Below are 14,909 nucleotides of genomic sequence, written 5' to 3' on the forward strand. Positions count from 1 at the left end.
CGGATACCAAAACAACTGCCTCAGCTTCAATAGGAATTCCATCGCTGGAATAAACAAGCTGCAGAGCAGACCGTGTGCGGGGGGAGGGGGGGTGGGGGAGAGAGAAATCGGAATGTAGCTACAACCTCGAGACTGCAACTTTCAGACGCATTGGCTCCAAGCACTGGAATGCCAAATCTCCAGGAGTTAGCAGGATTACAGTCGCCAGAAGATAACAACGTCATTTGTCCTCAACTCACCATGTCCATTATCAGGTGGCCGCAGGCAAAACACTTGTCAGCTGATTGCTGGAAACCAGAGTACTGGAGAGAGGAAAATAAATTGGAGTTACTGACTTCCGACATTCTATATATACACAGCGGGAGAACAAGGTACGACATTAGACCGATCAGAGGTTTCACCTCAAACTCCCATTTTGTTCAGATAGGTATTAGATCAGATTTTAACCTCAGGCACTACAGCTGGCCGCCTGCCCTCCCATGCTTGTTAGCAAGAGACCAGAGCCATTACCAAGGACGCCACCTCATTTAAAGGGCCAGCAACAAGCTTAAGGCACCTCACCAATTGTGGGGGTGGTGGGAGAGTCAGAAGGGGGGAGATTGGCTGGTTAGGATGTTGAACTGACTGGAAGGGTTTAGGTGAAGGTTGGAACCTCAGGCTGGACTTGTCTGCACAGATTTCAGAGTCCAGGAGTAGCAATCCCATATTTCCTGGCTCGTCTTTCTTTTTTTTTTGGATCGGCCTCCAGTGGTTCCTTTAAGAGTCACTGGTTTAGACTGCTCACCGCTGGATCCAAATGCATGGCAAATGCTCTGCCCGTTTGTACTCAAAACAGGCATTCAAGGCCGCCTGTATGTGGTCAGATTTTCACATTCCACTTAGGTGGCCAGAGTATCTGCCTGCTCCATCTCGGGGCTTCACCCAAGATGGTGGTGGTGGAACGTGACCCAGTATCACGTTCGGGCACTCTCGCCCAGTGGGTCAAGTTAGAACTCAGCCCTTTATTCTCAAAGAATGACCATGTCCTCCAACTTCCCAAAAATCAGAGGTTGTGGCATACGCAACGTGCTGATCCTCAATTAATATCCATCCTGGGAGGGAAATTATTCAGCACACCCAAGTTAGCACCAAACTACTACATGGAAACGAGCCTTACCAGAAAATCCTCTTCACAGTACACTCTTCCATTGACAAAGTAGAAAGCTTTCCCCCGCAACCTTCGACCTATGGAGACAGCAAAATAAAAAGGGATCAGTGATTTTTAAAAAAACAAACTCTTGAGCGCGAGTCATAAAGAGGTACGGTTCTGGAAACGCAGAGTTAACACACAAACATCTGAGAGAAAGAGAGGTTTACATTGCGAGGGAGGGCTCTGTAGTGAAAGAGTCTGGCACACGTAGGGTTAACGCGGGACTGCGAACAATACTGCTCACACAGGTGACAAGAGAGCGCATGACCCAGGGACAGTTGAGCGTTGGATAGAGCCATGTACACCAGCAGCAGATCAGAGCTTGTACCCGTTACTGTAGGCGGAATTCTCCGCTCCCGGGAAAAATCAGGAAGGCCGTCGTGAACTCGGCCGAGTTTCACAACGGCCTCGGAGGCCGCACCTCTCACCGTATTCACCCCCACCCGGGGGGCTAGGAGCGGCGCTCCGTTGTTCTCGGCCGCCGGGCCTTGACGCCCGGCGCGCTGAGAATGACGCGACGGCGGCGCCTATGTGACGTCAGCCACGCATGCGCAGGTTGGCTGGCTCCAACCCGCGCATGCGCGGTGGCCATCTTCCCCTCCGCTGCCCCCGCAAGACGTGGCGGCTTGATCTTGCGGGGCGGCGGAGGGGAAAGAGTGCGGCGCTTTTAGACGCTGGCCCGACGATCAGTGGGCACCAATCGCGGGCCAGTCCCCTCCCGAGCACGGCCGTGGTGCTCACTCCCCTCTCCGCCCCCCACAAGATTCAAACGGGCCTTTGGCGCCAATGTTCACGACGGCAGCGACCAGGTGTGGTTGCCGCCGTCGTGAAACGGTCGCGAACGGCAGGCCGCTCGGCCGGAAAATCGCCGGTCGCCGTGAAAAACGGCGAGCGGTGATTCTGCGAGCGGGGGAGGGGGGGGGGGGGGGGGGGGGGGGGGGAGAATCGCAGGGGGCGCCAGGGGGGCGTGAAATGAGTCGCCCGGCCCTCCCGCGATTCTCCCACCCGGCGTGGGGAGCGGAGAATCGAGCCCTGTATATTTGTAAATACTGTAGTTCTAAGAGTCAATGAAGACCAACAGTTAATCTACATTCGACAACAAAGACTTGTTCATATCTACCGAATCGTAAACACCCGACAACAGGCTCCTCATTAGAAATGGCAGATTCAACTGCGTAGGTGGGTGGGAATAGGGAGACTGGTTGTGTTTATCCAAGAGTTTGGATCTAATCCAGTTTTGAGAGAACATAGAAAATACAGCACAGAACAGGCCCTTCGGCCCATGATGTTGTGCCGAACTTTTGTCCTAGATTAAGAACAAATTAATCTACACCCCACCATTCTACCGTAATCCATGTACCTGTCCAATAGCCGCTTGAAGATCCCTAATGTTTCCGACTCAACTACTTCCACAGGCAGTGCATTCCATGCCCCCACTACTCTCGAGGGAGCGTTCTCCGTTGTATTATCTACCGCCTATTGATGGCTTCTGGAGATGAAAAGCAAGATGTTGAAATGCTGACAATCATAAGAGATTGATTTAACTTAAAGCCAAAACCATCAGAATCAGCCATCTTTTTAAATTAGTTGATGGTCAAGTATGTCCCTCTCTGTGCAGTTTGTCCGATTCTTGCTTTTATTTTAATTCAGATTGTCAGCTGGTAACACTGCCACCTGCCAGGTCTCCTCCGCCATCCTGGGGGAAGATGGTGGCACCGAGCTATTGTCACTGGACGAGTAATCCAGAGACAATCCACTGGAGTCCTGGGTTCGATTCCCACCTCGGCAGAATTTAAACTCACTAGAACATCTGGAACTAAAAGCCTAACGATGGCCATGAAATCATTGTCAATTGAAACCCATCGTGTTGCCGAATGCCATTTCAGGAAGGAAATTTGCTGTTCTTGGCCTACATGCCCCTGCTGATCTACAGCTATGCGGGTGACTCGTAAATGGTCTCTGGTGCCCAGCAAACCACTCAGTTATAGCCACTGCTATGAAGAAAACGCAAAGGAATGACACCATGGGAACACCTGGCATCGACCCAGGCAGCGGAAACCCAGCCCTGGTGACCCTGCAAACTCCTCCTTACTAACATCTGGGGGCTCGTGCCGAAATTGGGAGAGCTGTCTCTCAGGCAACAGCGTAAAATGGTCATACTCACAAAATCATACCCAGGAATAGTGATTGTCTGCAAGGCATGCCCTGTCTCACCAGCAGGGCAGACCCAGCAGAGGTAGCAGCACAGAGTTGCCCTGGAAGTCCTCATGGCACCAGGTTAAATACATGGGCAAGGAAACCTCCTGCTGATTACCACATACCGTCCACCAATAGCTGATGAATCAGCACTTCTCCATGTTCAATACCACTTGGAGGAAGCACTGAGGGTGGCAATGGCGCACAATATACTCTGGGTGGGGGAGGGGGGGACTTCAATGTCCATCACCAAGAATGGTAGTACCACCACAGACCGAGCTGGCCGGTTCCTAAAGGATATAGCCTCTAAACTGGGACTGCAGAAGATGGTGAGGGAACCAACAAGAGAGTGGTGAGCATACTAGACCTCATCCTTACCCAACTTCCACAGATGCATGTGTCCATGGCATTAACAGTGGGAGCGACCAGCGACCATAGTCCTTGTGGAGACAAAGTCCTGTCTTCACATTGAGGATACCTTCCACCATGTTGTGTGGCACGAACACCGTGCTTAATGGGATCAACTTCAATCTAGCAACGCAAGACTGGGTATCCATGAGGCGCTGTGGGTCACTGTTGTTTGGAATTGTACTCCACCAAAATCTGTAACCTCATGGCCCGGCATATCCCCCACTCCACCATTACCACCAACCCTGGGCATCAACCCTGGTTCAATGCAGAGTGCAGGAGGGCATGCCAGGAGCAACATCAGGCAGACCGAAAAATGAGGTATCAACCTGGTGAAGCTACAACACAGGACTACTAGTGTGCCAAACAACATAAGCAGCAAGTAACAGACAGAGCTCAGCAATTCCACAACGAATGCATCAGATCTAAGCTCTGCAGTCCTGCCACATCCAGCCGTGAATGGCGGTGGACAATTTAACAACTCACTGGAGGAGGAGGCTCCACAAGTATCCCCATCCTCAACTATGGAGGAGCCCAGCACACCTGTGCAAAAGATATGGCTGAAGGATTCGCAATACTTTTCAGCCGAAGTGCTAAGTGGATGACCCATCTCGGTCTCCTCCAGAGGTCCCCAGCATCACAGATGTCAGTCTTCAGCCAATACGATTCACTGCAAGTGACAAACATCTGCACTGGATACTGCTAAGGCTATGGGCCCTGACATTATTCCGGCAGTAGTACTGAAGACTTGTGTTCAGGAACTTGGCGTTCCCCTAGCCAAGCCGTTCTGGTGCAGCTACAACACCGGCATCTACCTGGCAACGTGGAAAGTTGCCCAGGTGTGTCCTGTGCACAGAAAACAGGGCAAATCCAACCCAGCCAATTTCCACCCTATCAGCCTACTCTCCATCATCAAAGTGACGGAAGGAGCTATCAAGCGGCACTTACTCAGCAATAACCTGCTCACGGACGATCAGTTTGAGTTCCAGCAGGGTCACTCAGCTCCTGACCTCATTACAGCCTTGGTTCAAACATGGACAAAAGAGCTGAACTTCATAAGCAGCATTTTACAGAGTATGACATCAAGGAACCCTAGCAAAACAAGTCAATGGGAACCAGGGGGGGAAACTCTCCGCTGGTTGGAGTCATACCTGGCACAAAGGAAGATGGTTGTGGTGGTTGGAGGTCAATCATCTCCGCTCTAGGACATCACTGTAGGAGTTCCTCAGGGAAGTGTCCTAAGCCCAACCATCTTTAGCTGCTTCATCAATGACCTCCCTTCCATCATAACGTCAGAAGTGGGGATGTTTGCAATGACTGCACAATGTTCAGCACTATTCACAATGCTTCAGATAATGAAGCAGTCCATGTCCAAATGCAACAAGACCTGGATAATATCCAGGCTTGGGCTGACAAGTGGCAACTTACATTTGCACCATGCTTTTACCAGGCAATGACCATCTCCGACAAGAGAGGATCTAACCATCAACTCTTGACATTCAATACCATTGCTGAGTACCTCAACATCTGCATCCTGGGGGTTACCATTGATCAGAAACTGAACTGGACTAGCCATATTAATACAGTGGCTATCAGAGCAGGTCAACGGCAGGAATCCTGCAGCAAATATCTCACCTCCTGACTCCTCAAAGCCGGTCCACCATTTACAAAGCGCAAGTCAGGGGTGTGACGGAATACTCTCCATTTGTCAAGAAGCTCGACATTATCCAGGGCAAAGCAGTCCCGCTGGTTTGCCCTTCCACAAACACAGAATCTCTCCACCACCGACGAACGGTGACAGCCTTGTGTACCATCTACAAGGGCACTGCAGTAACTCACCAAACCCACGACCACTGCCATCTAGAAGGACAAGAGCAGCAGATACCTGGGAACCCCACCACCTGGAGGTTCCCCATCAAAACACTCACCACCCTGACTTGGAAATATATTGGCCATTCCTTCAGCGTCGCTGGGTCAAAATTCTGGGAAACCCCCCCCCCCCCCCCCCCCCCCCCCCCCCCCCCCCCCCCCCCCACAAAGAGCACAGCAGTGCACCTCCAGGACTACAGCGGTTTGAGAAGGCAGCTCACCACCACCCTCTCAAGGACGACCAGGGATGGGCAATAAGTGCTGGCCTAACCACCCACATCTCGCAAATGAATTTTTTAAATATTGGGAAATGAATGCTGTTCTTTCACCGTCGCTGGGTCAAAATCCTGGAACTCCCTCCCTAACAGCACCATGTTCGACATTGTTACCTCACTGCTGTGGTTGGGCAACCTGATCCTCAGTTCACTCACAGCTCAAGATGATTTGTTGAAAGGTTTTCATTTTTGAGTCCTCCGTTGCCAGAACCTCTGGCTTGATCCAAGTAGTTAATAGTTTCATTCTCAGTCATGTGACTACAATTAAGGGCAGCACGGTGGCGTAGTGGGTTAGCACCGCTGCCTCACAGCGCCGAGGTCCCAGGTTCGATCCCGGCCCCGGGTCATTGTCCATGTGGAGTTTGCACATTCTCCCCGTGTCTGCGTGGGTTTCACTCCACAACACAAAGATGTGCAGGGTAGATGGATTGGCCACTCTAAATTGCCCCTTAATTGGAAAAATGAATTGGGTACACTAAATTTTTTTAAAATGTGACTAAAATTATAGAATCATAGAATCCCTATAGTACAGAAGGAGGCTATTCGGTCTATCGAGACTGCACCAATCCTTTGAAAGAATACATTACCTAGGCCCAATTCCCGACCTTATTCCTGCAACCCCACACTTGGGGGCAATTTGGCACGGCCAATTCACCTAACCTGCACATCCCTGGACCTGGACTGTGGGAGGAAACCGGAGCAGCCGGAGGAAACCCACGCAGACCCGGGAAGAAAGTGCAAACTCCACATTGTCACCAGAGGTCAGAATTGAACTGGGGTCCCGGGCCTTGCGAGACAGCAGTGCTAACCACTGTGCCCCCCTAAAATTATCCCATCAAACTAGTGTGCGCTTTTAAAAAATAATATCATTCGGCTTTTTATTTTCAAGTCCTCAGTTTGCATTTGGTAGCCTTCATCAGAGCCGTTTCCCCAGGCTGCAGATGTACCAGGCAGCTATACGGAGAGAAAAGAGAGGAAGGAGAGAGAGGAGAGCGTGGGAGAGGAAAGAGCGCACGAGAAAGAAAGAGGGGAGCAAATTTGAAGAGGGGAAGGGAAGAACAGATGGAGTGAGGGAAACACAAGTGGGGAGAGAGAGGGAGGGAGAGAGAGGGGGAGAGAGAGAAAGAGACACACACAAACACAGTGCGAAAGAGTTTTTCTTCAGTTAATAACAGTGCAGCTAAACACCATCTGAACATCAAAGTCAATTGCTCAGAGCCTCACGATTCAGAAAGTGCTGGGTATGAATTACAACAAGATACATTCCAAAAAACTCAGCCCAAACAAGGCTTTCCACATCAAATCAAATCTCCCGATTGTCATTACTATTTTTACCCCCCCCCCCCCCCAAAAAAAATGAACAGCTAATCTCGGATGTAGCAGACCACAGCAACTTCTTTCACATCCTTTGTGATAACATTCCAGAACATTCCACACTTGTTGGGGGGAGGGAGTTGATGTTCCAAAAAAAAAAGAATGCACAGCTGGCTACACACACACACACACCAGCTGGGTGGAACGCAAAACAGTAATGTTGCCAAACTCGTAAAAGAGCATGTTTCAGCATGAAAGAGTGATAAACGAATCAAATTTATATTGGGACTACCAAACATCACTGGGTGATTATTTTACTCGCATTCTGTTCCTGGCCATGGAGTTAACCTTCCACTATAGTGGAAGAGATTGATTCATTGTATTGTTGAACTAAGCTGAAACGATTTCCTTGTCCGTATGGCACGCGACCAAATTTCTGAAAGTCCGCCAATGGACTCCCAGCATACATCAGAAAGGAGAGCAACAATATCGCCTGTGATTCTGACCCAGACTGGGGGGGGGATTGGATTCCGGACAGCTTTTGCACAGGTTCCAGCACCAATCACCTGACCCAGCGCGGAAAGATTGGAGTATTTTAAAACACTCTTCGGTTATCATAGAATTTACAGTGCAGGAGGCGGCCATTTGGCCCATTGAGTCTGCACCGGCCCTTACAAAGAGCACCCTACTGAAGCCAATGTATCCACCCAATCCCCGTAACCCAGTAACCCCCACTTAACAAGGGCAATTTAACATGGCCAATCCACCTAACCCGCACTTCTTTGCCCAAAACGACTTGCGTTCATGTCTTCCACCAACCTTCCTTTGGCGAACACCGCCTCAAGATTCAATTTGTGGGGGCAGCATGGTGGCGCAGTGGCTAGTGCTGCTGCATCAGGAAAACAGTCGACCGCACGCCTCAGAGGTTGACAGAGAAACATCGATTGCAGGTTGACCTTGCCTTTGTAGGGATGTTTCTCTTGAATGGATGTTCCCCACGTACCTGCGCCCGACTTTGTTCTCAACATAACTCAGAACGACAACGGACCACTTTCTGAAATGATGACTCCTAGAGTCGAGCATGGTCCACTTCCAACAGTATCACATACTTTGAACATACGCACAAAACCACGCGTGTGCCGTGATTTATTTTCTGATCGCTTTGCATCTGTCTCACGTTCCCCACCAAATCCAGATGTGCGCGTTGGCAATGTTTCAGCGGCAACTCTTGACGGCGTGATGCCAGTCGTAGCCTGTGGTACTTTGCGGTAACTCAGGAGGAATCTGGGAGACTACCCTCCAAATCACATCTGGATAACCTCTTCACACCAGCTTTAGAGGTCTGAAGTGCTCTTTCGGTGAGATCATTTGACAAAGGATGCCGGGGGCCAGATGTGGCGGACGCCATTCAGGTCGGTGAACCTTGGGAATTCTGTGCTGGTGAAAGCGGTTCCATTGACAGAGACAATGATCTCTGACAAACCAGTGGAGTGACACAGCTTCCCAATAGTTGCAGCTGTTGGTGACTTTACCCGATAGGCATCAAGCCACTCGAATGTGGAATATATAGCAAGGACAGGGTGCCTAGAAATGGTCCCACATTGTCAATGTGCACCCAACCCAAGGACATCCAGGCAACCAGGTTTAATGTTAGAGGCCTCCGGAGTATCGATTGCCACACATTCCTTGATGTGCTGTCCAATTTCGACTGCTGATAGACATGACATGACTAGCTTGGTGTACATGTCATCGATGCTGGGAATGGCGTACTCGTCTAACCTTACTGCTCGGTTAACCAGCAGGTTGCAGTCACCACATAGATATTTGGTCTGGGCACACTTGAGAACTGGGACGATAGGTGTGGCCCCTCAAGAGAATCGGACAGGCCGAATTATTCCCAGGTTTTCCTACTTACATAACTCTGTTTTTCCCCCCCGAGGGAGTAAGTCACCGGCCTGGCCTTGAAGAAGCATGGTGTTCCCTGGGGATCGATGTGTATTTTGGCTTGCATGCCCTTTGCATTCCTCAAAGAGAGTCACGTTTCCTCAAATGGAATACATAAGACCAGTCTAGTTCTATTTTTGTTGCCAATCTTGACTCAAAAGGCTGGGCCCCTCCCCTTCTGTGACAATTACAAGACTGGCCCAGTCTGCTACAAACAGCAGATAGAACTACAACGATACCCTTGACATGAATGGACTCTCCAATGTCAACGATGTACTCCCTTCACTGAGGTGCACGAATGTGTGCTCCCTGGGAACAGTAGCTAGGGCACTAAAATCCCCCTCCACCTGCAGTTGTTTACCATTCACCTGCACAGATCCAACAACAGTCACACGATACAAAGAGAATGCAGCAACAGCATTAAATTCTGCAATGGCGTGGGCAGCACAGTGGGTTAGCCCTGCTGCCTCACAGCGCCGAGGTCCCAGGTTCAATCCCGGCTCTGGGTCACTGTCCGTGTGGAGTTTGCACATTCTCCCCGTGTCTGCGTGGGTTTCGCCCCCACAACCCAAAGATGTGCAGGGTAGGTGGATTGGCCACGCTAAATTGCCCCTTAATTGTAAATAAAATGAATTGGGCACTTGAAATTTTTAGAAAATCATAGCAATTAGGAAGTTTGGCTTTCACACCATCCAATCCTTGGGCTGTTCACAGCAAGAGGTAGGGGCTTGATTTATAATCAAAGTGATTTCAATTCAGTAATCAGCCCAGCCCAAATGAGGAGCGAGGTAAGAAGTCGGGCCATTAATTAGCCTCTGGCATTCCCAAATATCACAGTCACTTCCATTACGTCAGCTGCATTGCACACGTTAAACAGTCATACTGGTGTACATCAGAACACGAATGGAAGACGGAGTCCTCCACCCACACTACCTCAGCAGGTCAGTGGGCTGCTGTTTCAGCTCCAAGCCGCAGTTAGATTCTCAGAGACCAAAACCAACATTGAATTTCCTCTAGTTCCAGATCCTTCAGTGCACCAAACCCTCCCGCTGCTGTACAAAAGAGGTTGTGTTCAATTGGGTTGGCAAACCTTTATAAATAGAGTGCGACTGCTCATCAGGGAATACTTCAATGTGTCCAGTGTCAAATTAACTTTGTGCAAGCTCAGAAACCTCCACCTCCTGCAACCTTCACCAGCCAATGATTCCAAACAAAAGCGGCCCCCGACAAAACCGGCCCGCTCACACCCAATAGCGATCACATGGCACAATGAACACGCACCGGGAAGACCACTGGTACACCTTGGCACATCCCGACAGAAATATTCCTCTCCTCCCCTCACCCACTCCACGCCCCTGCCTCCATCCCCCTCGCCAGCACATTATCAAATGATATCTTCAACGTTTTTTCCCTTCGCTGCTTTACTCAGAAAACAAACAAACCTTGGCATGACGAAAACGTTTTCCTCCTGCTTCAGATACCCTGCCCGAAGAGCCTGGCAACCATGGACTTCCTTTTGTTTGGTCCATGATCATGCTTGGCAAAGCACTGCACCTCGCCCACTCTTGGAAGGATCTGCAGGCTGGTAATCAACCTTCTTTTTTTTTAAAAATATACATTTAGAGTAGCCAATTATTTTTCTTTTCCAATTGAGGAGCAATTTAGTGTGGCCAATCCACCCAAGCTGCACATCTTTGGGTTTTGGGGGGTGATACCCACGCAGACATGGGGAGAATGTGTAAGCTCCACACGGACAGTGGCCAAGAGCCGGGATTCGAACCTGGGTCCTCAGTGCCGCAGTCCCAGTGCTAACCACTGTGCCGCATGCCGCCCCTGGTGATCAACCTTTTTGGCAATGTGACGGACACACCTTCTGTGGCTATCAAGTCCTGAGGTTGGACTTCCACCCGCTTCTTGTTCACAGGTAAGGGCACGACGCACTACGCCACAAGACCTCAAAAATACAGATACCCGTCTGCAATTTCATTTTTACTCATTTAAACCGGAGAATGTGCAAGCTCCACACGGACAGTGACCAAGAGCCGGGATTCGAACCCGGGTCCTCAGCTCCGTAGTCCCAGTGCTAACCACTGTGCCACCATGCTGCCCTAGCAGATGGCATACTTGCTTTTATTAGTCAAGGCATAGAAGTTTAAGAGTAGGGAGGTTATGCTGGAACTGTATAAAACATTGGTTAGGTCGCAGCTAGAGTATTGTGGGCAGTTCTGGAATCCATATTATAGGAGGGATGTGATGGCACTGGAAAGGGTGCAGAGGAGATTTACCAGGATGTCGCCTGGGCGGTAGAGTGTTAGTTATGAAGAGAGATTGGATAGACTGGGATGGTTTTCCTTGGAGCAGAGGGGACTGAGGGAAGACATGATTGAGATGTGTAAAATTATGAGGGGCAGAGATAGAGCAGACAGGAAGAAACATTTCCCCTTTGTAGAGAGATCAATGACCAGGGGACATAGATTTAAGGTAAGGGGCAGGATCTTTAGAGGGGATGTGGAAAAAAAAAACTTTACCCAGTGGGTGGTGGGAGTCTGGAACTTGCTGCCTGACAGGGTTGGTGGAGGCAGAGACCCTCATAACGTTGAAGGAGTATTTAGATGTGTACTTGCAATCCCAGGGCAGACACGGCTATGGGTCAAGTGCTAGAAAATGGGATTAGAAGTTAGGTGGCTGTTTTTGACTGGTGCAATGGACCAAAGGGCCTTTTCTGTGCTGTATGACTCTTATGATTAGCATACACTGCCTATGCCAACAACCACAGTTTCAATCTATTTCTATTTATAGAGGGAACAAGTGAATCACCAGCTAATACCCACTATTTAAATACAATTAGATATAAACAAAACAAATAGATCTACTTTTTGCATGTCACTGACTGGTATCCTGAATGCTCCACTAAGATCACTCTGAACCACTTCCTCTGAGCAATGAAAAATGCATGTTTGCAAGTTCCTCGAAGCCCTTGTGGCCTTTTTCCAAACTGCTCTTGGTGACTGAACAGTTGATCATAGAGTCATAGAATCTACAGTGCAGAAGGAGGCCATTCGGCCCATCGAGTCTGCACCGGCTCTTGGAAAGAGCACCCTACCCAAGGTTAACACCTCCACCCTATCCCCATAACCCCACCCAACACGAAAGGCAATTTTGGACACGAAGGGCAATTTAGCACGGCCAATCCACCTAACCTGCACATCTTTGTACTGTGGGAGGAAACCGGAGCACCCGGAGGAAACCCACACACACACGGGGAGGATGTGCAGACTCCGCACAGACAGTGACCCAAGCCGGAATCAAACCTGGGACCCTGGAGCTGTGAAGCAATTTGCTATTCACAATGCTACCGTGAGTTCCTTTGTATCTCACGACCAGAAGTGATCAAAGGTGTGGTTTGACCGAAACGTGACCTTCTCTTACTATATTTTATTGATAATGGTAGAGTCTGCAGGCATTCATCCTCGGGGCTTTGGGATAATCACTGCCTTTGTTTCCGAAAAGACAGATTCAGGTGAAGAAATCTCTTCAGAATGGTCTCAGGAGATGAGTAGTGACACCCTTAGCCCAGAGTGTGTCCCCTTTTGTCTTTGGGACAGGGTGTGGCAGTGCTTAAACGTGCAAATTATGTCAAATGATTCTCAGTGGCCATCTTGTGCAGCCCACTGGTGCCCTTTTTCAAAAGATATGCCTGTTCCAGACAATTCCGCACCAAAATGCAGTTTGTGTTTCAAAATGTTCAAGAGCCGCCACTGTAGTTTCTTCAACACGGGATTCCAATTCTAGATCATTCCCATTTATAGAAAGCCTCGTCATCTCCCTCCTTACTTCTCAGGGGCTGGTTTAGCACAGTGGGCTAAACAGCTGGTTTGCAATGCAGAACAATGCCAGCAGCGCGGGTTCAATTCCCGTACCGGCCTCCCCGAACAGGCGCCGGAATGTGACGACTAGGGGCTTTTCACAGCAACTTCATTGAAGCCTACTCATGACAATAAGCGATTATTATTTTGTGGTCTGGTTCCTGACCTTCCTGAATTTGGAATATTCTTTCATGGATTTGGACATCATTGGGCAAGGCCAGCATCTGGTGTCCATCCCCAACTGTCCTTGAAAAGGAGCAACCCGCTGGCCATGTCACAGGGTAATTAAGACTCGACCACATTGCTGTGGGTCTGGAGTCACATGTAGGCCAGAGCAGGTAAGGATGGCCGACTCCCTTCCCTAAAAGGACATTAGTGAACCTGATGGGGTTTTACAACAAGCGATGATAGTTACTCCCCATGTATATTTGATCAAAACATTTGATCCTCTTTTTAGAATTTGGTAAACATTATGCGCTCAAATTCGATTCAATTGCCCATCGTAAGTACATGCTTAATCGGAAAGGGAGGTGCTGTTCCTCCTTTGCAAGGGGCTTCACTGGAGCACGGCACAGGTCAAGGACTGACATGTGGACGTGACAGCAAGATGCTGAGTTGAAATGACAAGCAGCAGGAAGTTTGGGATCGTATTTGCGGACTGAATGAAGGAGTTCCGCAAAGTGGTCACCCAGGCTGCATTTAGTCACCCAGCGTAGAGGAGACCGCATTGGGGGCAGTGAATACAATCAGAAATGTTCCAGCCCTCAGGACTCAGCATTGAGTTCAACTGCTTTAGACGGTGATCTTTCTCTTCCACCTTTTAAAAAAAATATAAATTTAGAGTACCCAATTTCTTCCCCATTTTAAACGGGCACTTTAGCGTGGCCAATCCACCCAACCTGCGCATCTTTTTGGGTTGTGGGAGTGAGACCCACGCAGACACGGGGAGAATGTGCAGACACGGGGAGAATATGCAATCTCTCCACAGACAGTGACCCGGGGCTGGGATCGAACCCAGGTCCACGGCGTCGTGAGCCAGCAGTGCTAACCACTGCGCCACCCTGCCGTCCTTTTTCTCTTCCACCTTAACCATTCTTTTATACATCCCAAACCTTTTTGTAGTTCCAATGCAGAAACCCTCCCTTCTCCACCGGGCCACCTGTCACTTGTTTTTACATCTTTGTGGCAATCTCTCCCAGCTCCTACTGATCACCGGCCTTCAACGCTGTCCCAGCCCCGCTGATGCAGGATATAATCCAACAGATTTCTCCCTCTCTTCAGCTCTGAAGATGCATCAACCGGACTCAAAAGCATTTTCTTGCCCTGTCAGATGTGCTGAGATTTATCAGCATTCCCCTTTCCTGTTTCAGGGGCAGAGGGACGCGGCTGTATACGCACTTAAATATTTGAAAGTAGCAGGATAGGTTGTGGGAATGATTGATAAAGCAATAGGGGCTTAGAGTACAAATGCAAGGCGGCTATGTTAAACTCCGCAAAATACTGGTTCAGCTCAGCTGCAGTATTGCGTTCAGCTTCGAGCACCACACTTTAGGGAGGGGATGCGAGGGCCTTAGAGAGGTTGCAGAAAAGATTCACGAGAATTGACGCCGGCATGAGGAACTTCAGTTACTTCGAAAGATTGGAGAAGCCGGGACTGCTCTCATTAGAGAAGATCCAGAGATTTATTAGAGATCTTCAAAATCATGAGGGGTCTGGGCAGAGTCGGACAGGGAGAAACTGTCCCCCATTGGTGGAAGGTTCGAGAACCAGAGGACATGGATTGAAGGTGATTGGCAAAAGAAGCAGCGGGTTTCCGTTGGCGGCCATGCACGAGATGGCTGTGTACCT

At 49.5% G+C, this 14,909-nt stretch overlaps 1 protein-coding gene across 4 annotated transcripts in view; it reads right to left on the reverse strand.

Moving 5' to 3' along the window:
- The window catches only part of limd1a (LIM domains containing 1a), a 74,353-nt gene that overhangs the window by 19,546 nt on the left and 39,898 nt on the right, over window positions 1-14,909 (reverse strand). For 3 of the 4 annotated variants that reach the window (XM_038796573.1, XM_038796572.1, XM_038796574.1), the window contains exons 3-4: window positions 1,157-1,224; window positions 240-302 (exon numbers count right to left, since the gene is read on the reverse strand). In XM_038796573.1, coding sequence (XP_038652501.1) covers window positions 240-302; window positions 1,157-1,224 — 131 coding nt within the window. Of the gene's footprint in view, window positions 1-239; window positions 303-1,156; window positions 1,225-2,549; window positions 2,568-14,909 lie in introns of those variants that run through there. The other variant, XM_038796575.1, reaches the window with a different exon arrangement.

This window comes from Scyliorhinus canicula, chromosome 5 (assembly GCF_902713615.1).
Source record: "Scyliorhinus canicula chromosome 5, sScyCan1.1, whole genome shotgun sequence".
NCBI lineage: Eukaryota > Metazoa > Chordata > Chondrichthyes > Carcharhiniformes > Scyliorhinidae > Scyliorhinus > Scyliorhinus canicula.